Genomic DNA, 26,602 nt, shown 5'->3' on the forward strand with positions numbered 1-26,602 from the left:
TTATCCCCTCTGTTATTCATTATCTATATGGATCACATTATGAAGGAATGTGGTATTAAACCTGATATCAAAATTGGAGATGTTAATGTCAGCTCTTTGCTTTATGCGGATGATGTTATACTTCTAAATAAATCCGCTACAAGTCTGCAAGATTCTCTGACTAAATTGAATAGCTGTTGTAATAGATATGGTATGAAGGTCAGCAATAAAAAGACAAAGACAATGAAAATAGGCAGAATCATTGAAAATGTCAACTGTGTTGTGAATGGAGAACCTGTGGAACAAGTAAAACATTTCAGCTACTTAGGCACAATTTTTACTGAAGATGGTAAACTAAATATAGAAATAGACAACAGAATCAGCAAAGCTGGTATCGTGGGAAGTCAATTGAATAAATTCATATGGAATAAGAGAGAAATTAGTCGGAACACTAAATTAGCTGTATACAAGACTGTGTTCAAACCAATTTTAACTTATGGATCTGAGAGCTGGGTCAGAAGTAAAACACTTGACCAAAGACTAGAGACCGCAGATATGAGAGTCCTGAGAAAGATTAGAGGCGTGAACAGATGGCATCAATGGCAATATCATATTAAAAATGAGGATATTAGGAAAGAACTTGACATTGTCAGCATCCAGGAATGTGTTAGCAGAGCTAATCTCAGATGGTATGGTCACTTAAATAGAATGGGATTGGAAAGATTAGCAAAACAAGTGTTCTCTGCCAGGTTGGCAGGAAAACGACCCAGAGGAAGACCAAGATATAGGTGGATTGATACGGTACAAAGTGCCTTAGACGATAGAAATATAAGATCTGATAATGTTGGAGTCTTGACAAGTAACAGACTGATTTGGAGGAAAATTGTAGATAGGAAGTTAGTAATGATGTAATTTTTTCATGTAGTACTGTCATATCCTGTACACCCCTTGAGGGTACATGGCAGGAATTTGATGATGATGATGATGATGATGATGATCAATATTTGATGTAGAAAAGAACATTAAAAATTTGAAATGTGGAAAGGCAACTTGAGTAGATGATATCAAACCCGAAATGCTCAAGTCTTGTCAGATGTCATCTCCTTCCAGGAGGTTGACTACCATGAGCTTCCACGTGCGGTTTTGTTCTTCTCTTTTACATTCTTCATAGGACAAAAAGGTCCAGTCCTTAATATTTCCCATCCAGTCTGTTCTTTGTCTTCCTCTTCTTCGTTTTCCTTCTATCATTCCTTCTAGAAGCGTTTTTTGTAGGGATTCATGCCTTAGTATGTAGCCAAGTTGAGTGGTTTTCCTTTTCTTAATGGTTGTCAACAGAGTCCTATCTTCTCCAATCATCTCTAATATTTCTAAATTATTTTTTTTGGCAGTCCATGGGACTCTAAGAATTCTTCTGAGGATCCACATCTCAAACACTTTTAGTTAATTTTTACAATATTTTGATATTATCCAGGTTTCTGCTCCATATAGCAGTGTTGACCATGCGTAGCATTTGGACAGCTTGATTCTTGTTTTTGTGTGAATTTCCCTTGAGGTCAGAATGCTTTTCATGCTAATGAAGGTTGATCTAGCAATTTCTATTCTTCTTAATATTTCTTTATCACACTTTCTATTCTCTGTAATTAGTTGACCCAAATATATGTAACTCTCTACTTGATCTAAAGTATTTCCTCTGATCTTAATATTTATATCCGGTATTTTCTCTTGTTACCAGCATGGTTTTGGTTTTTGTAATGTTCACGTATGGTGGTGTAAAAGTTTTACAGTGGCTTCCCTGCATAATTGAGAAGTCCTGGATAATTGGAGTATTCATAGTATCAATTTATAAAAAGGGAAATAAAACTGAATGTGAGAATTACACAAGTATTTCCCTACTGAATGTTCATGATTTGTGCAAGTGTACTTGAAGGATTGTAAGAGGAAAAAAGCTCTAAGAAGGATTGTAGGAGGAAAGCTTGAGCTTGGTGTGAAGAATAGGCTGGATTCAGGCCAAATATAGGTTCTCAGGATCACATTATGAAGGAAAATGGTATGTTAATCTTAGGCTTTTTACTTTATGCAGATGATGTTATATTTCTAAATAAATCCAGTACAAGCCTGCAAGATTTTGTGACTAAATTGAATAACTGTTGTAATAAAATTTGGTATGAAAATCAGCAATAAAAAAGACAGACAATGAAAATATCAACTGTATCTTGAATGGAAAACCTATAGAACAAGTAAAACATTTCAGCTACCTAGGCACAATTTTCAGAGAAGATGGCAAATTTAGAATATGGAAATTGACATCAGAATTAGCAAAACTGGTATGATAGGAAGTCAACCAGATAAATTTATATTGAACAAGAGAGAAATCAGTCAAAACACTAAATTAGCTGTATAAAAGACAGCATTCAAACCAATTTTAATTTAAAGATCTGAGAATTGGGTTCGAAATAAAACACTTCACCAAAAACTGGAGACTGCAGATATGAAAGTTTTTATAAAGATTAGGAGAGTGAACAGATGGCATCAATGATAGTATAATATGAAAAATGAGGATATTAGGAAATAATCGGAAATTATTAGTATTCAAGAATGTATTAGTAAAGTTAATCTCAGGTGGTACAGCCACTTCAACAGAATGGGAGAGGAAAGATATTAGCAAACAAGTGTTCTTTGCTAGGTTGGTAGAAAAAAAGTCCCAGAGGAAGACTAAGATCCAGGTGAATTGATACAGTAAAAAGTACCTTATTAGAAGACAGAAATATAAGATCTGATAATATTGGAGTATTGACTGATAACAGATAAACCATGCTAAGAGAAATCTCTAGGAATCTTTTAGTTTAACTCTTGGATCTTTTAGATATGAAAGTATCAACTACCTTTATTTGTAAAGAATAAATGGAAAACTAAAAGAAATAAGAGAAATGATATAGAGATAAACTGGAATAATTTAAAAAATGTATTAATAAATGCAGCAACAGAATGCCTCTGAACAGAAATTAAATGGAAGAGGAGAAAGGGAATAAGAAACTGGAATGAAAACATTGAAGCAATAATCAAAGATAAGAAAGAAGTATATAAACAATGGATAAACACAAAATCACTAGAAACAAAAATTAATTCTAAATACAAAAGAGCAATAGCAAAAAAAGCTTGTCATAAAAAGAAAGAATACAGACATCAGAGATGGTTAACTTCATAACAAAATTGAAAAGAGATCTTATAGTGAAGATACAAATACATACAAAATTCTAAGGAATATGAATAAGGAGGTAAAATAAAAAGTGAAACTTGAAATAATCTAAGAGAAAACCTGGCTGGACTTCTTCCAAAACTTATGGCAAGATAGTAACAACTGACATTAGTTATGTGGCCAGTAGGAGGAGAAATGATTGTGGAAGAATGACATTGTGGACTAAAACTGGGAATAGAGTGACTGATGCAGAGGTCAGTCACTCTATTCACTCTAGTCAATAAAGTGTTCGATGAACACTTTATTGGTGTATTTCATCCTGGAGGAGTAAATTTTAATACTAGAGGGACAGAGCAGGTTCGAGGTTTAGGGGTGCAGGAGGAGAACGTGTTCCAAATACTGAGTACTCTGGATGTCAGTAAAGCTGTGGGATTCGATGGTATTTCACGAGTTTTGAGAGAATGTGCTAAGGAACTGACAGCTCCTTTGACCTGGCTTTTCAACGAAAGTCTGGCTACAGGAAAGGTGCCCAGGGAATGGAAGGAAGGTAAAATAGTGCCATTGCATAAGGACGGTAGCAGACTGGAAGTGTCTAATTATAGGCAATTTGTGTGTGTCATCAGTAGTTGTTAAGATCTTGGAGAAATTAATTAGGGACCATATACAACATTGGACAGATGAGGGTAATGTTATCTGTGAGAATTAACATGAATTTGTGGGGAGGCGCTCTTGTTTTAGTAATATGCTAGCCTTTTATAAATAAAGTTACAAGAGCAGTAGATGAGGGAAAGGCATATACTGCCATTTTCTTGGATTTAGCGAAAGCATTTGACAGGGTGACACATGATAAGCTGATATTTAAGTTGCAGCACATGGGTGTGGATGTCAGGTTGGTCAACTGGATTCAGGATTGGCTGTCCGATAGGTATCAGAGAGTTGCGTATGGTGGGGCAAGTTTCAAGGAGGCAGAGGGTTACAAGTGGGCGTCCCACAGGGCTCAATACCGGGACCTTTATATCAATGACATTGTCAGTGGATTGCAGGAGGATGTTCAGTTGTTTGCAGATGATGTGAAGCTGGGAAAGGTTATTAGTAATAGTGCAGATGTGGTAGTCATGCAAGAGGATTTGAATAAGCTTGACAGGTGGGCAAATGAAGTCGATTTAATGCAGCAAAATGTAAGGTCTTGAGGTTTGAAACACATTGATGGGACGCTGAATACTCTATTGGAGGAGAGATATACTGGAGGAAGCAGGGGAGACAAGAGATCTGGGGTTAATGATTGATAGAAACCTGAAATTCAAGAGGGACATATTGCAAAGCTGGTGAAGGTAACACAAAGGATTGCTGCAATAATGAGAAGGACGCTAAACTGCAGAGATAAAAGAGTTATCATTCTGTTGTATAAGACCCTGATCAGACCACACTTAGACTATTGTTCTCAGATTTGGTCCCAGGATTTGAAGGGGATAAATTAACTGTGGAAAGGGTACAGAAGTGGATAACAAAGACAATATGTAGGCATCCTATTCATCAAACGACTTTTAAAATTATTTAACAATATCTGGCAACAGGAAAAATTCCAGAAAGTTGGAATAAGGCAGTTATCATCCCAATATATAAAAAAGGCATTAAGTGCTACTGTTTAAGTTATATGCATGAATATTAACTTCAAAACGTAAATTGTGTGTAGAAGATAAACTTTGAAGAACAAAATGGCTTTCAATAAGAATGATTGTGCATTGACCCAACTTTCACATAGAAAATCGTAATGGAAAAACATTATGAATACAACATAGAAATGCATGTGTCATTTGTAAATCACCAGAAAGCCTTTGACAAAGTTTTAAGGACCAAACTGTGGACCATGCTCAAGAATCTAAATTTCATATCAGCTGCTTGCTGCAATAACTATCATATATCAGAATAATCAAATAGCTGTAAGAATCAATGAAAAAGTTACAGAATGGAAATCAATAAAACAGAAGAGTCTGTCAAGGATTCACAATGTCACCACTGTTATTTAATATCTATGTAGATGAATAAGTAAAAAAAAAAAAAAAAAAAAATGAAAGTAAAATATAAAACGCATTTAAACTATGCTGGATATAGTTTATCCAGATTTGGTCATTGCAAACTTGTTTGCAGATGACCAAATAATCATAGCAAGAAGTGAAGATGAACTCTAAAAATCCGTATACACTTTAAACATAAGTGCAAAAAAATTTGGAATGCAAATATCAACAGATAAAACAAAAATCGTGGCTTTTAAAGGACTATTTCCAGTCAGAAGTAAAATCATGATTGAAAGTAAAATTTTAGAAGAAATTAACTGCTTCAAATACCTTGGATGTGCTGTATCATATACAAAAACTGACATTGACATCAAAGTTTCTAGAGATAACAGGAATGATCAATAAAATTTTCAAACCTAACAAAGTCCAAAAGCATGCAAGAATAAGAGTTTATAAAGTTTTGGAAAGACCTCTACTTTACGGAAGTTAATTATGGACTATAAAAACAAGATTTTCAAACCTAACGAAGTCCAAAAGCATTCAAGAATAAGAGTCTTTAAAGTTTTGGAAAGACCTCTACTCTATGGAAGTGAATTGTGAACTATAAAAACAGGAGATGAAAAAAAGAATAGAAACTGGAGAAATGAAATTCCTACAAAGGATATGAGACTATATTCTCTGGGACAAAAGTTCCTAAGAAGCATAGAAATATGTAAAGAACTAAAAATAGACTCAGTATTGGGACAAAGTATATGAATATTGATAGAAGAGGATTGAACATATCAAAAGAATGGACAGATCGAGACTACCCAAAAAAATACTCCAATACAATTCAGTTGGAAGATATGGAAGATTTTTTCCAAAGAAAAAATGAATATGAGACCAGAATGGGCCACTAGGCCTAAATCCCTGAAAGGATGATAACAGATTCATTCGGAGAAAAATTGTTGATTGGAAGTTAGTAATGATGCAACTTTTCATGTAGTGCTACCTTAATCTGTACACACCCTGAGGGTACATGTCAGACATTTGATGATGATTGTATTATAGTGACAGCTTCTAATTATTATTATTTAGGCCTCCAAGGAATCAAAAGACTCATCTCTCCTAGGAAACACAAAGTCTATCATACCACTCCTTAAACTCATTGACCGTTCTCGCTCTCACCACTATATCAGGCAACATTCCACGGTTCAACCACTCTCCATGCAAAGAAACCACTCCTCATCCTCTTGCTCAAAGTTTCCTTTCGTAACTTCGAGGGATAGCCCCTTGTCATCACTCCTTACCGCTGTTCAACCAAGCGAAAGAACTCCCCCAGTGTCAACCCTGTAACCACCTCAACAGTTTAAAAGTCTCACTCATATCACCTCTCCTTCTATCCACCAAACTCTGCAGTCCACATTCACTCAGCCGATCCTCATAACTAACATTGTACAGTCCTGAAACTGTCTTTGTTATCCACCTCTGTACCCTTTCCACAGTTAATTCATCCCCTTCAAATCCTGGGACCAAATCTGAGAACAATAGTCTAAGTGTGGTCTGATCAGGGTCTTATACAACGGAATGATAACTCTTTTATCTCTGCAGTTTAGCGTCCTTCTCATTATTGCAGCAATCCTTTGTGTTACCTTCACCAGCTTTGCAATATGTCCCTTGAATTTCAGGTTTCTATCAATCATCAACCCTAGATCTCTTGTCTCCCCTGCTTCCTCCAGTATGTCTCCTCCAATAGAGTATGTAGCATCCCATCGATGTGTTTCAAATCTCAAGACCTTACATTTTGCTGCATTAAACCGACTGCATTTGCCCATCTGTCAAGCTTATTCAAATCCTCTTGCATGACTATCACATCTGCACTATTACTAATAACCTTTCCCAGCTTCACATCATCTGCAAACAACTGAACATCCTCCTGCAATCCACTGACAATGTCACTGATATAAAGGTTAAACAATATAGTTTAACCTTTATATCAGTACTGATATAAAGGTTAATCCCAGTACTGAGCTCTGTGGGACCCCCACTTGTAACCCCTCTGCCTCCTTGAAACTGCCCCATGATGAGGCTTTTGCTTCAGTGAAGGAAGGATAATAATAGTATTAATTTCAAACATTTTTTGCAGGTTTCTTACTGCAGCTGCAACAGAACTCGATGCAATATTATTTTTTCAGTACATCCATTTGACAGTGTGACAGAAGGAAATATTATTACATTTTACCCCAGTTCCTTCACAAGTTAAGCAACTATGTTGTTTTCTGCAGGTTCAAATCCTGTAGTGGATATGGATGTTTGTGATTTTCTTTGGGTGGGAGATTAATTTCATCAACCAGTGAGAGACTACTGCCCTGCCTATTGGAAGCTTGAAGTGCCTGAAAAATTTCCATGTCAGATCTCTAGATTGAACAGGGTTTCCAGATTATATATATAAAAAATAATAAAAATAAAAATACAAAAAACATACATATATATTCATGGGTGAGAGTCATGTGAGGAGAAAAAATAGTTGATGCTTCAGTACTATTGTTTTTCTTTGATAACATATTGTGTATTGGATGTTTTTGATTACTCCTCATGTAAATTAATTGGTAGTTTGCAGTAATTTAATAATTTATTATGTCAATTACAGTTTACTTCCATTATAGTAAACGCGCTATAAGAATTTGCTTACTATAATAGACATCCAGGAATGCATTAGCAGAGCTAATCTCAGGTGGTATGGTCACTTAAATAGAATTGGAGAGGAAAGATTAGCAAAACAATTGTTCTCTGCCAGGTTGTCAGGAAAACGACCCAGAGGAAGACCAAGATATAATGGTACAAAGTGCCTTAGACGATAGAAATATAAGATCTGATAATGTTGGAGTCTTGACAAGTAACAGACTGATTTGGAGGAAAATTGTAGATAGGATGTTAGTAATGATGTAATTTTTTCATGTAGTACTGTTATATCCTGTACACCCCTTGAGGGGTGTACAGGATATAACAGTACTACATGAAACGAATACATGAAACAGTACTACATGAACGAATTCTTTACAGCTTTATTATATAATTTCCTCCAGTGTGAGCTTAATGTTGTTGTATAAGATATTAAGATATCTTCTGAATCTGATGCCAGGTGTTCCCAGTGTGTTTTTCTTATTTCGTGGTTGACTATTTCTTCGTCTATTATTGTTTTCTGTCGCTTTTCTTCTGTGGGACATTGCATGGATATTGTCTTGGTGTGCAGGTTTAGAGCGGTGAAGTAATGGTCTGCTACTTTGCACTTTATGACTGATGCAGTGTAACTGTTTGGTGGTGCTCAGACGTTTATATGCTCTAGGCAGCAGTGATAGCATTTCCGAATATTTCTTCTCTAGTACATGATGTTATTGTTGGTATTAGATTATACATGGATAGCGTTCTGGTTTTCGTATGCAATATTTATGTTTATGTCGCTAACTATCATTAGGTATTCGGTTGAGCATATTTCTTGGCGTGAAAGTCAGCAATTGAGTTCGTGCAAGAATTTTATCAAGTTTAGGTTTGGTGGCCTGTAAATAGCATTTAGTATTATGGGATGCTATCTATTGGTGGTATTAGTGATTTCGAGGCAAAGGGTTTCAGCATGCTCAAACTGATAGGCAGTTTCTTTTGTTATTAATTTATGTTTGTAATAATAATAATAATTAGTAGTAATAGGTGTCTTTAATTAGAATCTTCAAGATTCCATGCGATAAATATCGATATAAATACTTTTTACATATTCATTCCCGGATTGTGTAAAATGCACATAAAGTATAGAAAAAGCATATACTGTCATATATACTTCTTTTATAACTTCACTTCCCTTCGCATGTCTTGTAATTCATTTTTCGATGAACTCTTCATTCGATGAATTGTTGGTTTTCGTCGAATTGCCTTTCGATAAATTGTGTTTTCAATTAATTTCCTTTCGATAAATTGTGTTTTCAATTAATTGCCGATCGATGAATTTCTTTTATTCATCGACTAACAGCAGTCGATTAACAGTCTTTCTTGTTTTTTCAATAAATTGCCTTATGTGGTGTGTATATATATATATCACTTTATTTTCTTGTAGATCAATAATTATATTATATAAATTATATTAGTTTTTGCTGTATTATATAAAGTTGTACAGGATATTTGATCACAAAATTTGCCGTGTAGTAAAAATAACACCAATAGAAACATAACACAGAGAATGGCAGCAATATATGAATATTAAAATTAGGAAAATATTATGGAATCACTTACTGGCAAAGAAGAAGAAGAGGGTGATTGCCAGGAAAACATGCTGTCGGTTGCGGTAAATAGCCACCATCTTGAACTGTCACTAAAAACAAAAACACAGATGTAATAGATTACCGATTTTGTTTCAATAATTGACAGTAAATCAATTCTAATATTCTGTTAAATAAATCAATAATAACGTTAGCAATAAACAGAGTTTATAAGGAAATAAAAATATCTGTTGCCATAGTAACAGTTTGTTTTTGTCTACTATGAAAGTGTTTTTAATACTGTCAAATCTGTAAATCGGTAAAATCTGTAAAAAAATTTGTAAAACATTAAATGTTGATCCCTGAAATGTATATTATTATATGAATATTAGTCAAAAGCATAAATATAATAATAAATATAAATAATGCAGACTTTTTGTCATTAAACATTAAACAGTATGTCAATTTCTTGTAACTGCAATTCAGCTGGAAATTACGCGCTGATTTCAAGTTTCCTTCTAAAATTTCCTTTTAAACAGGCTGTGGTGAATTTGATGGCAAATGTTTGAGTTCAAACATCTAATCGAAATACATTTGTGTGAATATTTACATAAATTAAAAAGATATTTAGTCAAATCAGAGAGTCTATCACAGAGATTACATCTATTCCTGAATGTCGCTGACAGAAAACAAGCTCCTGTAAGATTTCTGTATATCACTGATTACAGTTTGCAGATTACAGATTTGAGTTTAAGTTACACTGATTAAAATGTGTAACTTAAACTCAAAGTAAGAAATCGCAAACTTGTTGAACTTGGCGTTCTCTGAAAGAATTCTGACTGAATTCAGTAAATCATGAAATTCTCTCCCTCTCCATTGAAGGTTGTCCAATTAGTGTTTCTGAAGCGTATTAACTTTACAGGGAGGCATAAGACTGATCACTTTATCCTCGATACGGTATCGGTTAAATGAATAGAAAATCCTCGACACCGCAAGGTAAAAGAGGAATAAGAAGATTAACTTTAGAGAAAAAAAAATTTAAACTGCATGGCTTTGATGACAGAGGGGAAAAAAAGAAGCAAGAATTAGATAAAACTGTCAAATTGATCTTGACAGTTTTATCAAATGATATAAAATTAAGTGAAATAAATGAAACTTGGGTTTCATTTATTTCTGTACCAAATCTGAATATATATTTGAATATATTAATACGCAGTTTAGATGAATCCTGGGAGTGAAAATACCTGTTCCAGAGATATTTCCATAGTCGATTGCGCGTTCACCAGAGTCAGGCAATTTAAAAACATCTCCGGAATTTCGAAATGATATTATAGAACTAACAACACTTGATCTGTAAATGGTACGCTGTTGTGTTATTCTACAGAAGGCTTAACGTCCAGAGCGGACGAAAATGCGCAGCTCCTTGGATGATAAGGCAGCTATGGATGCATTATTTAGGCTAGTGATAGATTAGACTGAAACGTTTTCTAATGGAATTCTTGTTCCCAGATCTTTTCCAGCATGAGAGTAACCTTTACAAAGCCTATTCAAACTAAATGTGATTAAGCCAATCTCATACAGGGCTAGTGGTATTTCCCTCCTGCAAAAACCATATTAGCCGGATAAAACATGCAGTTAACGACCATTATACTGAAATAATATATCCTTAGTCGCTTTGGTTTCCCAGTAATTAACAAATCAAGGGAAACATTTCTTTCCAAGAGCCAGGGAAATGGGGGAATGACCTTGGGATGAGGAAACAACTACTGAAATTGGGTAACACACCAATAATAACTCAGAAATGACGCCGTACACATCAGATTAATTTGTACCTGGCACTACACACGCTAATCTTAAGATGTTTCCGAAGATGAGATGCCCTTAATGATGTCGCTTACAAATAGGTCAAGGACCGACCACAGATCTCAATGTTCTTCCGGTCTTTCATCAAGATAACGATGCTACCAAAACCCGTGCAAATCTCTTTCTCCTCGAAGCAATCACAATGACGTATCTACTGAACAATTGTTCGTTAAGGATGGTAGTTATTGTTTGTACTCGTCAGCAAACTTTCTCTCTCTCTCTCTCTCTCTTTCAAATCTATCTAAGAAATAATTTCCAACATCGAGCAATGCTATTGCTAAGCAGTGCGTGATGCAATTGTGTAGAGCGTGACTGCGGTGAGGTAAGGTCTCCGTAATGAGTTAGAAGACCGTGGAATAATGAATTTCACTTCCACGCAGTAACAATGTGGATTAAGAGATAGAAAAACAAAAAAAAAGTAAGTCCGGCATTGGATACTTTGGCAGCCACGTCTGACTTTTGACACGCTTACTCAAACGTTTTGCCAATGAGAATCGTTATGTCAAAGGCCGAACAGCATGCAAGCAACAGGTTTTGGTTGAATCTGAAAAACAAACTAGTAAGACCACATTCGCTATATATATTTATGGATAAGAACAATAATACTTTTCAAGAACAATGTCTTATTTTTCTTGTCGCAATATCTAGAAATAAAGCAAGCCAATATTTCAGCAAAGTAGTCAGTCATATTGTTTGCAGATTTACAAATAAGTCACAGTGTTTACAGCCTACAGCTATCACGTGATTATACACACACACTAGTAAAATCAATCTCATTAATTTTTACTACTGTGTGTGTGTGTGTGTGTGTGTGTGTGTTTTGTTCTTTCTCACTATTCCTTCTTCTATAATAAAGAAATTATGACAATTTCTAAGTCATAAAATCTTTCTTTACATATATATAATTTATGATTTTTAACAAATACTGGTGTGCTTTTGAAAAATTCATGGATCATAATCTTAAATTTACACTTTTATTAATAAAAAATCAATTTTCTAGGCAGCTCTTGATGTTCGATTATGTGTGTTTGGCGGTCATAATCTTCATGTGGCAATAGCACACGAGGATTTGGCTTACGCATCTTATGTTCATGAGTATAGTTCTGGAAGGTTCAAAGATGCAAGGTAAACTGTTTGAAAATTATATGCTAATTAAACAGAAGAAGGGATTTTTACTTATTTATATTTCTATATTTTTTTTTTTTTTCTGTTTAACTTAAGAATAATTTAATATATAGATGTAGTCCTTTATTTTGAAAAATTATAACTTTATAATATCATATAGGATAATTAAGTTCCTGTCTTTTCTGGCATGGAAACATAATTATAAATGAAAGTGATCAGGGTACATCCATATAATAACAAAAGAGGAGAGGTGAGCTAGCCAAAGAAAGTTGGTAGTGAAGTGCACACATACAGACATGTTAGAAATTAAAGATGCAAGGAATTACATTCATCCTTTATCCAAGTGTAAGCAAACAAGGTTTGCATATGAAGAATCTTCATTACTCGGCTACTTGTATATAGAGGCTAATGACTTCACCTCAATTGCCTTAGTATTCATAAAAAAAACATGTATAATGCTTTGCATTATGTTTCTAAAATCTAATAAGTCTACTGTCGAATATTTTGTATTTCTGAATCTAGATATGAATCAACATGCTGCATAAAAATATAAGATTTTGTACATTAGTGAAAGTGATTAGATATAGAAGTAGTAGAATTGAAAGAAGAAAAAAATAAGAAAAAATAAGGATTTCATGTGTCTATATTGTAAGATCTTACTAACTTATAAGTTTCTTCATATCTCCTACTCCTCTCCTTCATCTGGTCTCTTTGAAGATTATATTCTTTCAATCACTCTTGTGCACATTTCTGTACACCAGTTATTATCTTAGTTATTCACAACTGAATCTTTTCAGTTGTCTGCCCCTCCTTTCAGACAGGAGAGCACTTTCAAAATTAAGAAAGAACAAAGACATCATCATTCTCAAGGTACTGCAACATCATAAACAAGGTGAACATCACAAGTCAGGTTTCTCCCATTCTTTCAGATTCCACTACTTACATCTCCCCAATCACCCCTCACGGACAAATCACAAAGAAACTATAAACTCCTGGCCAACTCAATTAAAGCAGAAACTTGAGTCAGTGCACCCATTAACTCCAAGATTGTCCTATGTTCTAAAGATCTACAAGACTGGTATTCCCTTAAAACCTATAGTGGATGGAATGAGTTCTTCCACTTACCTTTTATCCAAACACCTCTCAAATTTCCTAGCGGACTACATATGAGATTTGGATTCCTTCGTCAAGAACAGCTCACATTATGTCCAAAAACTGTCCAGTTATTCAATCTCTTCATCAGACTGCAATCTTGCATCATCTCAGTGTACATAAATGCCCTTGCTGATGAGTTCTAGGCCTCATTGAACTCTTCTCATCACATCACACAACACTTTTCACACACTGTCTTTACATCCCTATCTCAAAAACATCTGAGAATGGTTTCACATGCCCACTTGTACTAAATGTTGACTCCATTCATCATTTCTTCACTGTCCATTACAAAAAGTAGGAATTGTTCATCATAATCATCAAATTGCTTATATGTACCCTCAAGGGGGGGGGATGTACATGATATGATAGTACCACATGAAAAACTTACACCATTACTATATTCCTATTTACAAATTTACAATTTTTCTGCAAATCAATCTGTTACCTGTCCAGACTCCAACCTTATCAGATCTTATATTTCTATCTTCTGAGGCACTTTTTACCATATCAATCCACCTATATCTTGGTCTTCCTCTTAGTCTCTTTTTCTACCAACCTGGCAGAGAACACTTGTTTTGCTCATCTTTCCTCTCCCATTCTGTTTAAGTGACCATACCACTTGAGACTATCTCTGCCAACAACATCAAGTTATTTCCTAAAATCGTCATTTTTAATATAATATTGACACTGATGCTATCTGTTCATGCCTCTAATCTTTCTCAGGCCTCTCATTTTAGTAGTCGCTAGTCTTTGGTCAAGTATTTTATTTCTAACCCAGCTCTCAGATCCATAAGTTAAAATTGGTTTGAACACTGTCTTGTATATAACTAATTTAGTGTTTTAACTAATTTCTCTCTTATTCCATATAAATTTATTCAGTTCACTTCCTACCATATCAGCTTTATTGATTCTGTTGTCTATTTCCATATTTAATTTACCATCCTCACTAAAAATCGTGCCTAAGTAGCTGAAATGTTTTACTTATTCTATAGGTTCTCCATTCACAGTGCAGTTGATATTTTCAGTGCTTCTACCTATTTGCATTGTCTTTGTCTTGTTAGTACTTGCCTTCATACCAAATCTATTACAACAGTTATTCAATTTAGTGAGGGAATCTTGCAGACTTGTACTGGATTTATTTAGGAGTATAACATCATTTGCATAAAGTAAAGAGCTGAGATTAACATCTCCAATTTTGATATCTGGTATAATACCACTTTCTTTCATAATGAGATCCATATAGATAATAAATAACAGATGGGATAATGTACATCCTGGTCCGACACCATATTTAACATCAAACCATCTTCCTGTACTTACTTCATTCAGTTCCACTGCTGACTTACAACTCAAATAAAGACAAAGTATTGCTTGATATAATGCTAAATCGACACCATACAACTGTAGTGTTTTGAACAACTTCTCTCATGCCACCCTGTCATACACCTTTTCCAGATCTACAAAACTTAAATACAGATCTTTGTTATGTTCCCACGATTTCTAGAAAGTACGATTCTGGTACCTTATCCAATTCCTCAGTGAGCTCTATTTCTTTGCCATTCAGGATTCTTATGTTGGTAGTACCGATCTTGAGCTCTGTTGACTTGGGAGTGTGTTTCAGGATTTGTTCCAGTAGCTGACTTTTTCGCTCTTCATCCTGGTTCCCTTGCAAAAACAATGGGGATCTTGTTTAACTAGACAATACTCCAACCGGCATAAAATTCTGTCATGTCGAACCGTCATTTTATGTTTTGGTTTAAGCCAATAAGAATACAATTTAGTCGGCTAAATCCCAAATTGCTAGCCCATCCTCGTTTTTCAGTATCCAGGTAGATACCTAACAGGGTGCACCACAAGAAATTTTCAGTTTCAATCCCCTACAACAGTAGCCTTTCAATCAAAATTACCAGATTCCTCAAATCTCATAACATCAGAGTGACATTAAAACTTGTTCTCACCTTGTGCAGCCTCCTTTGTTCTCCCAAAGACAGTAATCCCCTCTGCCAGGCATTCAGGAATTTACAGAATTCTTTGTTCCTGTGGCCTTTCTTACGTAGTTCAGGTATGTAGAAGTTTCAAGATAAGAAAAAAAAGAACATCTCAGTGATGCGGCTCATAGAGAAGAAAGATCAGGTTTAGTCTCTAATCATGAGAGAGATCGGAATAAAACCTCTGTGCCTCTCTGGAAGAAAACGTTTTCCCTTATCAGATAAAAAGAACCTACCACAGTCATTTTTTTTTCCCATGTGGTTTTCCCATACAGAATCAAAGAGTGATTCCATGTGATATCTGGAAGTCTTTAGATTATTTCATATTCCCTATTTCTACTTATCAGCTAATCATCTTCAAATAATGCTGGAAGACGAATGATTTGTGCTACCCTTCACTCTCTCCACATTTTTTTCAATTGTTCATACAGCAACAGTTTTGCCAGCTTCTTCTTGCTGATTTATATCTTATTTGTCAACTGTACATTTATTTTTATCCTGAAGAAGCTAAAAGTAATCAGTGGTGAAACTAGCCAGTTTCTTCTCATTGTATTTTAATCATAACAACCAAATAAACTCAATGTTTTATTATTAATCACTTTGGTTGAAAGTGAGTCTCCATCCCTTATTTTTTTTAAATGAGCCCATTGCAAAGACTCAGGTTCAAATTCTCACATATGAAGTGAGAAACCTTTATCACGTGTTTTCAACCAAATGGTAAGTCTCATATGGAGATTGAAGATTTTTTTCTCCTGTAAACTGGGGTTTTTCATCCCTCAAAACAGGCAAACTAGCCACAAGAATTAGTGCAATATATATATATATATATAGGACACTACGGGGAATAAAGATTAATCTCCCTATTCTATTAGATTTGGCTTTTTGAATGCTTGCATGGTAAAGTGTAAGCCTATGCGTGAGCATAAATCAAGAAGAAAATTAGGAAGGTTAACAAATTAGTTAAGATTTTCTACCATTTTCTTTGTTCTGTTTCTTGCCATTTCCCCAACAAACTATTCCTTTGGTTGTAAAAAAGTTTTTCTGCTTGTTTGCAAAATAAATTATACTAAACAAGAAATTTGTATGTTCATTAAAATTTGATTACTGTGGTTATCATGAAATTTTGTTGTTTACAGTTATGCCACAAATACATTTTAAGGATTAGATTTATAGTTTAAATAATATTCTTGTTTTTATCCTCTAGCCAAGCATAGGCAAAGTTTGCCTATTTATTAATTTTATTATTAAAATTATTAAGTTTGCCAGCCTGGTTGGCCAAGTGGTTAGCGTATCTGCTCTCCAGCCAAAAGGCTGTGGGTTTGAATCCTGTCGTGGGTATGGGTGTTTGTGATTGTCTGTGAAAATAGTAGTGGTGGTGAGCAATAAATACTGTCGGTGTAGTTGCGGTTCATTGTATTTGGTGAAGACAGAGAGTTGTAGGGTAGGTACCCTCCCTCGATGAGTCTTTGGACTCCCTGGAGGTGTCACGTAATAATAATAATATCATTATTACGTGAAATATATTATTGCGTGTGTTTTCCCCTATTCCATGTATTGAAAAATTTCTTCTGTGTCAATCATATATAATCTCTTTAGTAACTTATAAGTTTCTATCATATCTCCTCTCCTCTGCCTGTCAGTTAAACTCTGCAAACCACACACCTTCAATCCATCCTCATAGGAAACACTCTACAGGCCTGTCACCAGCTTGGTCACTTGTCTCTGAATCCCTTCCACCACCTCCCAATCCCCAAGAAATGCAGGTGACCAAATCTGCTCAAAGTAGTCAAGACGTAGCCGAATCATAGTCCAATAAAGAGGAATAACAATCTCTCTATCTTTATTTGAGGATTACTTGTATCCTGAAGAACACTTCAGTGTGTTCTTCAGGATACAAGTAATCCTCTGAGCTATTTTACCAACTCTTGCAATATGTCCTGTGAATTTCATATCTCTATCCACCATCACCCCCAATTCATTAGCCTCATCAATTTCCTGTAAACTAGTACCCTCAATATGATATGAAGTGTATAATCTTTTCATTCCACAGCACATTACCTTACATTTTAGGACATTTAATTGACAACCATTGTCCTTTGCCCATACTGCCAGTTTATTTAAATCATCCTGTAAGATATCTACATCACCTTGATCACTATTGCCCTCCCTAGTTTTGCATCATCAGCAAACAACTGAATATCCTCATTTAAATCTTCTGGATTTGAAATGTTCCTCTACCCTGGAACACTAAGTAGAGAAATTCCTCTGTAATTCTATACTAAAGTTTTTTTTAAGTGCTGCAAAACTTTTATACCTCCATACTTAAACATTTCAGGTCAAATATTATCTACTCCAGCTGCCTTTCCATATTTCAAGTTTTTGACCACTTTTTCTACCTCATTAATTGATGTGTATAGTTCGCCCACAGATTAGAGACCCTTCGACACTTGTGCGCATGTCACAAAAAGGAGAATCCATTCCAATAATAGGGTAATCAGTCCGTATTGTGAGATAAGTTTATTATTATCACACGTCTGAAAATTAACTTCTCTTTTATGATCATTGTAATTAACTATGTTGCTTGTATAACAGTTGAAAAATATTACCTACAAAGCACGTGATTTCGCATGTTGGCGACCGATTCGTACGTCCTTCATTTCTTTCTCCTCTTCAGCATGAATCAGCTATTCTTGGCAAGTTTCCAAGTAGAGATCTCTAAAGCGTGGGCATACTATACTCCTCTTTGCATTTCTCTTGAAAATTGCCTAGCACAATTCTGTCACTGCTTGGTTCATTTAAGTCTTTCAAAGTAATTACTCCAGTCATTTTTTTTCTTCTCTCTCTCTGATAATTTTTAACCTTTATCTTTTCTAATCTTATTGGTACGGGGTGCTTAAGGGTCAAAGCTGTATAACTGAGAGGAGACCTCCACATAGCCTTTAAAGGAATGCGGAGAACCGACCAGGGCTTCTAACCTAATGTCCAATCCTCACCTTCTCGTGGTGCACCCTGTTGGGTATCTACTTGGATACTGAACGAACGAGGATGGGCTGGCAATTTGGGATTTAGCCGACCAAATTGTATTCTTATTGGTTAAACCAAAATAAAAAAATAATGGTACGACATGACAAAATTTCATGCCGGCTAGGGTGTCATGAATGTTATTGGTACGGGGGCATCATGAACGTTATTGGTATGGGGTGCTTAAGGGTCAAAGCTGTATAACTGAGAGGAGATTTGGGATTTTAGGATTTAGGAGACTTAAGGGATTTAGCCGACCAAATTGTATTCTTATTGGTTAAACCAAAATAAAAAAAAATGATGGTAGACATGACAAAATTTCATGCCGGCTGGGGCATCGCCCGGTTAAACAAGGCCCCCGTTGTTTTTGCCAGAGAACCAGGGCAAACAGCGAAAAGTCAGCTAGTGGAACAAATCTGAAAGCACACACCCCAACTCAACATCACCAGAGTTGAAGATCGGTACTATCAACATAAGAAGCCTGAATGGCAAAGAAATGGAGCTAGCTGAAGAATTAGATAAGTACCAGATCGACATATTAGGGGTGACTGAAACAAAAAAAAGACAAAAACTGGTGAGATCTTTCTGAGCAATAAATACAAAATGTTATATTCAGGCAATGACAATCAAGGAAAAGAAGGAGTAGCCATAGTATTCAACACTAAATACTAGGCTAATTTTCTTGAATGGCAGGCAGTCTCAAGTAGAGTTATGTCGGGCAAATATCAGAATGGGGAATTGGACAATGAGACTTATTTGTGCCTATGGTTCCACAGAAGGTTCTACTAAGGTAGAAGTGGAGGAATTTTTTGATGCTTTAGAAAAAGCAACTGACACAATGAAAAAGAAAAAGTTGGTCCATGTTGGGGATCTAAATAGCAGAGTAGGAAATGATTGTGAGACATACATAAATATTTTGGGAAAATTTGGAGAAAAGAGCAAAGCTAATAATAATGGCAAATACCTGTTGGATTTCTGCTCAGGACATAGACTGGTTATTACTAACACCATGTTTCAACATAAAAATGTGCACAAATTCACATGGAGCGAAGAGGCAAGGAATAAGAAAAGTCTCATTGACTATGTTATTGTTGATAGTGATGTTTTCTTCCTGGTGCAGGACACCAGAGTGTACAGAGGATTTGAAATTGGAAGTGATCACTATTTAGTCTTGAGCAAGATAAAATTGAATTTCATATCGAAAAGAATAACATGTAAGAAAAATTTTAAAGCGAACAAAAGTTGAGCGGCTCTCAGATGTGAACAGTAGACTAAAATACACAAAGATTATTGAAGGAAAAATGAAAGAGTTTGAGAACAGGAAACAAACCTTTGAGATTCAGTGGCAAGCCTCGAAGAAAGCCCTGATTGATTCAGCTAGAGAGGCAAGTGGTGAAGTTGTCTGCAAGGATAGAAAAATTAAAACTCCTCATCAGTGAGTAGGTAGACCTAGTTAATATCAAGTTTGTAACGTATTTGTAGACATGAGTTGCCTCAGCTTGCACTACCTTAAGGGTCAGTTGCTGCAGTATCCAGGTATTTGCTTATCGCTTGGAATCGCCGAACTTTATATAGTTTCTACTATATTTGGCATGAAACTCTTTGAGTTTCTTATTCGGCTAAGAAACGATATGGGATATATATCCCTTAACTTAAACAAGTTATATGTCGCCGAATTGAAGCCTTTGGCTCTTCATATGTCTAATAATTTATTAGGACACCTCTCGGCAATACTCATAGAAGGGTGATAAGTTCTGTTCGCTACAAACTTGATATTAACTAGGTCTACCTACTCATTGATGAGACATCAATAAAGGTTGAAACCGGTCTGGGTAGTGACCTTCTCTCATAATGTTGAACAGTAATACAGCTCCTAGGAGCTAAGTTCACATTATGGGTAAATATCAAGAATAGTGATCGGAGCTTGCTCGACCTTAGACATGAGTTGCCTCAGCTTGCACTACCTCGAGGGTCAGTTGCTGAAGTATCCAGGTATTTGCTTACACTTGGAATCGCCAAACTTTATATAGTTTCTACTGTATAAAAGGCATGAAACTCTTTGAGTTTCTCATTGACTATGTTGTTGTTGATAGTGATGTTTTCTCCCTGGCGCAGGACACCAGAGTGTATAGAGGATTTGAAATTGGAAGTGATCACTGTTTATTCTTGAGCAAGATAAAATTGAATTTCATATCGAAAAGAATAATAACATGTAAGAAAAATTTTAAAGCGAATAAAAGTTGAGCGGCTCTCAGATGTAAACAGTAGACTAAAATACACAAAGATTATTGAAGGAAAAATGAAAGAGTTTGAGAACAGGAACCAAACCTTGGAGATTGAGTAGCAAGCCTTGAAGAAAACCCTGATTGATTCAGCCAGAAAGACGTGGTGAGGTTGTCTGCAAGGATAGAAAAATCAGAACCATGGTCAAAAGTTCCTGGCAAATCATTCCACTTGTGCTCTTAGAGAATACAGAAACAAATGTAAGAAAGCTAATCACTGTGTAAAACTGGCTAAACAAAAGTCATGGGAGAACTTTGGCAAGAACATAGAAAATAAATATCAAGAAGGTGTTAAAATATTCTGGCAGTTGTTGAAAAAGCTTAGAAATGCAGGAAAGAGTGCTGTAAAAGGAGTTAGAGATGATAAAGGTGACATGAAAACGGGAGAAAAAGATATCCTTGAAGTAAGGAGTAATTACTTCGAAAAATTGCTAAATGAAACAAGCAGTAATAGCACAGTGGTAAAAACTCTCAACAGGCATACATTCAATTATACATATCCATACTTGAACTAAAAAAGCTATCAAAGGCTTGAAATGTGGAAAGGCCGCAGGAGTAAATGATATTTGACTAGAAATGCTAAAGTATGGTTCTATAAAAGTCTTGCAGTGGCTTTTATGCCACTGTAAGACTTTATATAACTCTTGATAAATAAATATATATAAGACTTTATATAAAAATTACAGAGGTATTTCCTTACTGAGTGTGCCTGGTAAGATTTATGCAAGTATACTTGAGAAACGGTTGAGAAGAATTGTGGAAGAAAAGTTGGTGAAGAACGAGCTGGATTCAGGTCAAATATAGGCTGCCAGGATCAGATCTTCATTTTATGACAAATAGTTTGAAAAATCATGGGAATATGACAAGATGCCAAGGGAGAAGCTATTCAATGCTCTACAGTTATATGGTGTCAATGGGGCATTATATCAAGCAATACTTAGTCTTTATTTGAGTTGCAAGTCATCAGTTAGAATTGAATGAAGTACAGGAAGATGGTTTAATGTTAAATCTGGTGTCAGACAAGGATGTACCTTATCACCTCCATTATTTATTTTCTATATGAATCACATTATGAAGGAAAGTGGTATTAAACCTGATATCAAAATTGGAGATGTTAATTTCAGCTCTTTGCTTTATGCGGATGATGTTATACTTCTAAATAAATCTGCTACAAGTCTGCAAGATTCACTGACTAAACTGAATAGCTGTTGTAAAAGATATGGTATGAACGTCAGCAATAAAAAGATAAAAACAATGAAAATAGGAAGAATCGTTGAAAATGTCAACTGCATTGTAAATGGAGAACCTGTGTAACAAGTAAAACATTTCAGCTACTTAAACACGATTTTTAGTGAAGATGGTAAATTAAATATGGAAATAGACAACAGAATCAACAAAGCTGGTATAGTAGGAAGTCAGTTGAATAAATTCATATGGAATTAGAGAGAAATTAGTCAGAACACTAAATTAGCTGTATACAAGACAGTGTTCAAACCAGTTTTAACTTATGAGAGTCCTGAGAAAGATTATAGGTGTGAACAGCTGGCATCAATGGCGATGTCATATTAAAAACGAGGATATTAGGATAGAACTTGACATTGTCAGCATCCGGGAATGCGTTAGCAGACCTAATCTCAGGTGGTATGGTTACTTAAACATAAAGGGCGAGGAAAGATTAGCAAAACAAATGTTCTCTGCCAGGTTGGCAGGAAAACGGCCCAGAGGAAGACCAAGATATAGGTGGATTGATATGGTATAAAGTGCCTTAGACAATAGAAATATAAGATCTGATAATTTTGGAGTCTTGTCAAGTAACAGGCTTATTTCTAGGAAAATTGTAGATATGAAGTTAGTAATGTAAATTTTTCATGTAGTACTATTATATCCTGTACACCCCTTGAGGGTACATGGCAGGAATTTGATGATATATATATATATATATAAATAATACAGTACGGGTGATAAATCATATATCTTAATCCTTTTTTTGATTTCAAAGTTGTCAGAATATGCATTTTTGTATCTTATTTAGGCCATTTGATTCCAGTATATATTTGTAATTATACATAGCTCTTTTCCTTTTAACCCCTTATTCTGCAGGATATGCATTAATTTCTTGTGATCTATTGAATCAAATGCTATGGTATAATCAATAAAACAAAGATATATATGCTTTTCTGGTTATTGAGGCTTCTTTTGCATAATGTTTTCAAATTGAAAATTCCTTCTCTTGTACCTTTGTCTTTTTGAATACCTGATTGAGTGTCTTCTATTTCTATTGACAAAGTGGCTTTTATTCTTTGTATCATTATTCTCAGTAGTAATTGCATAACATGGCTTGTTAAACTTATTATTCTGAACATTCAAAATCCTTGAAATTTTGGGGATAGCGACAAAGATGGATTTTCTTTATTTATCAGGGATGTATACTGCATCATAGATAATAAAAATAATCTTTAGGTCATTAATTGTGTTTTCATTTAATTTCTTTAAAAATTCAATAGGGATGTGATCAGGGCCTGGTGTTTTACCTGTTTTCATTTGAGTTATAGCATATTCTATTTCTTCATACATAATTGGTTCACCATCTATATTTTGTATATCTGGTGCATCTGTGCAATCAGAGTCGAACAGTTCTTTTCCGTATTATTTCCATCTTTTTATGATATCTTGTGTTTCTAGTAGTATTTTTTCATTCTGATCTTTTATACAAAGATTACAGTTGATGTTTTCATTTATTTGGCAGAGCTAGGATTGACTTATGCATGTCTTTACTATTGTGTTTATTTCCCAATTCCTCTGTTTCTTTACAATTTTCATTTAGCCACTTGTCTTTAGCCTTAGTGCATTTATTTTTTATTATTTTGCTGAGTAATTTATACTGCTGTGTATTTTTCTTTTTTCATCTTTCATTCATAAATAATGACTAGTCCATGTCCTGAGCAGAAGTCCAGTAAATACTTACCATTATTATTAGCGCTTTGCCCTTTTCTCTAAAATTTTCCCAAAGTGTTCCTATACGGTGGGTTTCATTTCCTACTCTGCTGTTAAGATCTCCAACAAGGACCACATTTTCCATTTTCTTTATGTCAGCTGCCTGTTCTGATAACTTAAAAAAATTCCTCCACTTCTTCCTTAGTAGAGAATCAAATGAAAAAAAAAAAAAAAAAAAAGAACCCTCTATGCTTCACCACAAAAAATAAATAAAAAATGAATTAAATAAAAATAAAGACTTTTTTTGAGAATCAGAAGCAGAATTAAAACACCAGTCTAATCTTAATGAGATATGACTGTATTGAATTTTCCAACTTGCACAGCTTCCTTTCAATCACATAATCCAACAGTTATTATCCTACTTATTGATGATAAGAATGACATAGAATGATAAGAAGATAACTAATATTTATTAACTTATGTGCTGATATTTTGCTGGTATGATATCCAGCATCTTCAGAGAACAAAAACAGTTTGTCACAGGTATGTGAAACAACAATTTGGTATAACAGTGGTATTAGTTTAAAAAATTGTAACGGACAACACAAAGAAATAAGGTCCTAATTAGGCACCATCTATGTTGGAAAAAGAGAGAAAACAAGTATTAATTAGATCTTAAAATGACTTTTTCCGATTTTTGGTAAATTTATGAAGCCATACTTGATTCTGTGTGAAGGGGGGAGTATACAAGGCATGGTCTGTTAGACCCAACTTGCTATAGCAATAGTATTGAGCATATTTTTTATGTTTAGGTAAATGGATGAGAATTGCCAATTTCACATAAGGTTTAAATACAATGTGCAGCTGATATTTATTGATCACCAATATCATTTACATACAAATTAAACATTTGTATGTAAATGATACAAACCAGATTTAACATTAAACCATCTTCCTGTACTTCCTTCAATTCTAACTACTGACTTGCAACTCAAAGACTAAGTATTGCTTGATATAATGCCCCATTGACACCATATAACTGTAGCATATTGAATAGCTTCTCTCTTGGCACCTTGTCATATGCCTTTTCCAGATCGACAAAACTTAAATAGATCTCTGTTTTATTCCCATGCGTTCTCAACTATTTGTCGTAAAGTGAAGATCTGATTTTGACAGCCTCTGTTAGGCCTGAATCCAGCTTGTTCTTTACCAAGCTTTTCTTCCACAATTCTTCTCAACCGTTTCTCAAGTATACTTGCATAGATCTTGCCAGGAACACTCAGTAGGAAAATACCTCTGTAATTCTCACATTCAGTTTTATTTCCCTTTTTATATATGGGTACTATTAGAGTTCTACTCCAATCATCGGGAATTTGTCCCTCTGTCCAGGCTTTCTGAACTATGCAGTGCAGCCACTGTAAGACTTTTATACCACCATACTTCAGCATTTCTGGTCGAATATCATCTACTCCTGCTGCCTTTCCACATTTCAAGCCTTTGATGGCTTTTTCTACTTCAAGTATGGATATGTATTCCTCACTGTATGTTTGTTGAGTGTTTTTTACCACTGTGCTATCACTGCTTGTTTCATTTAGCAATTTTTCGAAGTAATTACTCCATACTTCAAGGATATCTTTTTCTCCTGTTTTCATGTCACCTTTATCATCTCTAATTCCTTTTACAGCACTCTTTCTTCCATTTCTAAGCTTCTTCAACAACCTCCAGAATATCTTACTTCCACTTTCTTGATATTTATTTTCTATGTTCTTGCCAAAGTCCTCCCATGACTTTTGTTTAGCCAGTTTTACACAGTGATTAGCTTTCTTACATTTGTTTCTGTATTCTCTAAGAGCACAAATGGAATTATTTGCGAGGAACTTTTGATATGCTTTCTTCTTTTCCTTCACTGCCTCTTTAACTTCCTGTGTCCACCATGGAATTCTGATTTTTCTATCCTTGCAGACAATCTCACCACATGCCTTTCTGGCTGAATCAATCAGGGTTTTCTTCAAGGCTTGCTACTGATTCTCCAAGGTTTGGTTCCTGTTCTCAAACTCTTTCATTTTTTCTTCAATAATCTTTGTGTATTTTAGTCTACTGTTCACATCTGAGTGCCGCTCAACTTTTATTCGCTTTAAAATTTTTCTTACATGTTATTATTCTTTTCAATATGAAATTCAATTTTATCTTGCTCAAGACTAAATAGTGATCACTTCCAATTTCAAATCCTCTGTACACTCTGGTGTCCTGCACTAGGAAGAAAACATCACTATCAACAATAACATAGTCAATGAGACTCTTCTCTCCATGTGAATTTGTGCACATTTTTATGTTGAAACATGGTGTTAGTAATAACCAGTCTATGTCCTGAGCAGAAATCCAACAGGTATTTGCCATTATTATTAGCTTTGCTCTTTTCTTCAAATTTTCCCAAAATATTTATGTATGTCTCACAATCGTTTCCTACTCTGCTATTTAGATCCCCAACAAGGACCAACTTTTCCTTTTTCATTGTGTCAGTTGCTTTTTCTAAAGCATCAAAAAATTCCTCCACTTCTACCTTAGTAGAACCTTCTGTGGGACCATAGGCACAAATAAGTCTCATTGTCCAATTCCCCATTCTGATATTTGCCCACATTACTCTACTTGAGACTGCCTGCCATTCAAGAAGATTAGCCTCGTATGTTGTGTTGAATGCTATGGCTACTCCTTTTCCTTGATTGTAATTTCCTGAGTATAACATTTTGTATTTATTGCTCAGAAAGATCTCACCAGTTTTTTTCTTTTTTGTTTCAGTCACCCCTATTATGTCGATCTG

At 34.9% G+C, this 26,602-nt stretch overlaps 1 protein-coding gene across 1 annotated transcript in view; it reads left to right on the forward strand.

Annotated features, from left to right (window-relative positions):
* Nucleotides 1-26,602, forward strand: part of Pat1 (Protein interacting with APP tail-1) — a 265,102-nt gene that overhangs the window by 146,576 nt on the left and 91,924 nt on the right. The window contains exon 10 of the mRNA XM_090404192.1: nucleotides 12,280-12,404. Within this exon, the coding sequence (XP_090260318.1) occupies nucleotides 12,280-12,404 (125 nt within the window). The remainder of the gene's footprint in view (nucleotides 1-12,279; nucleotides 12,405-26,602) is intronic.

The sequence above is a fragment of the Typopeltis vanoorti genome, chromosome 2 (assembly GCF_054136105.1).
Source record: "Typopeltis vanoorti isolate ZY-2024b chromosome 2, IOZ_Tvanoo_1.0, whole genome shotgun sequence".
Taxonomy (NCBI): Eukaryota; Metazoa; Arthropoda; class Arachnida; order Uropygi; family Thelyphonidae; genus Typopeltis; species Typopeltis vanoorti.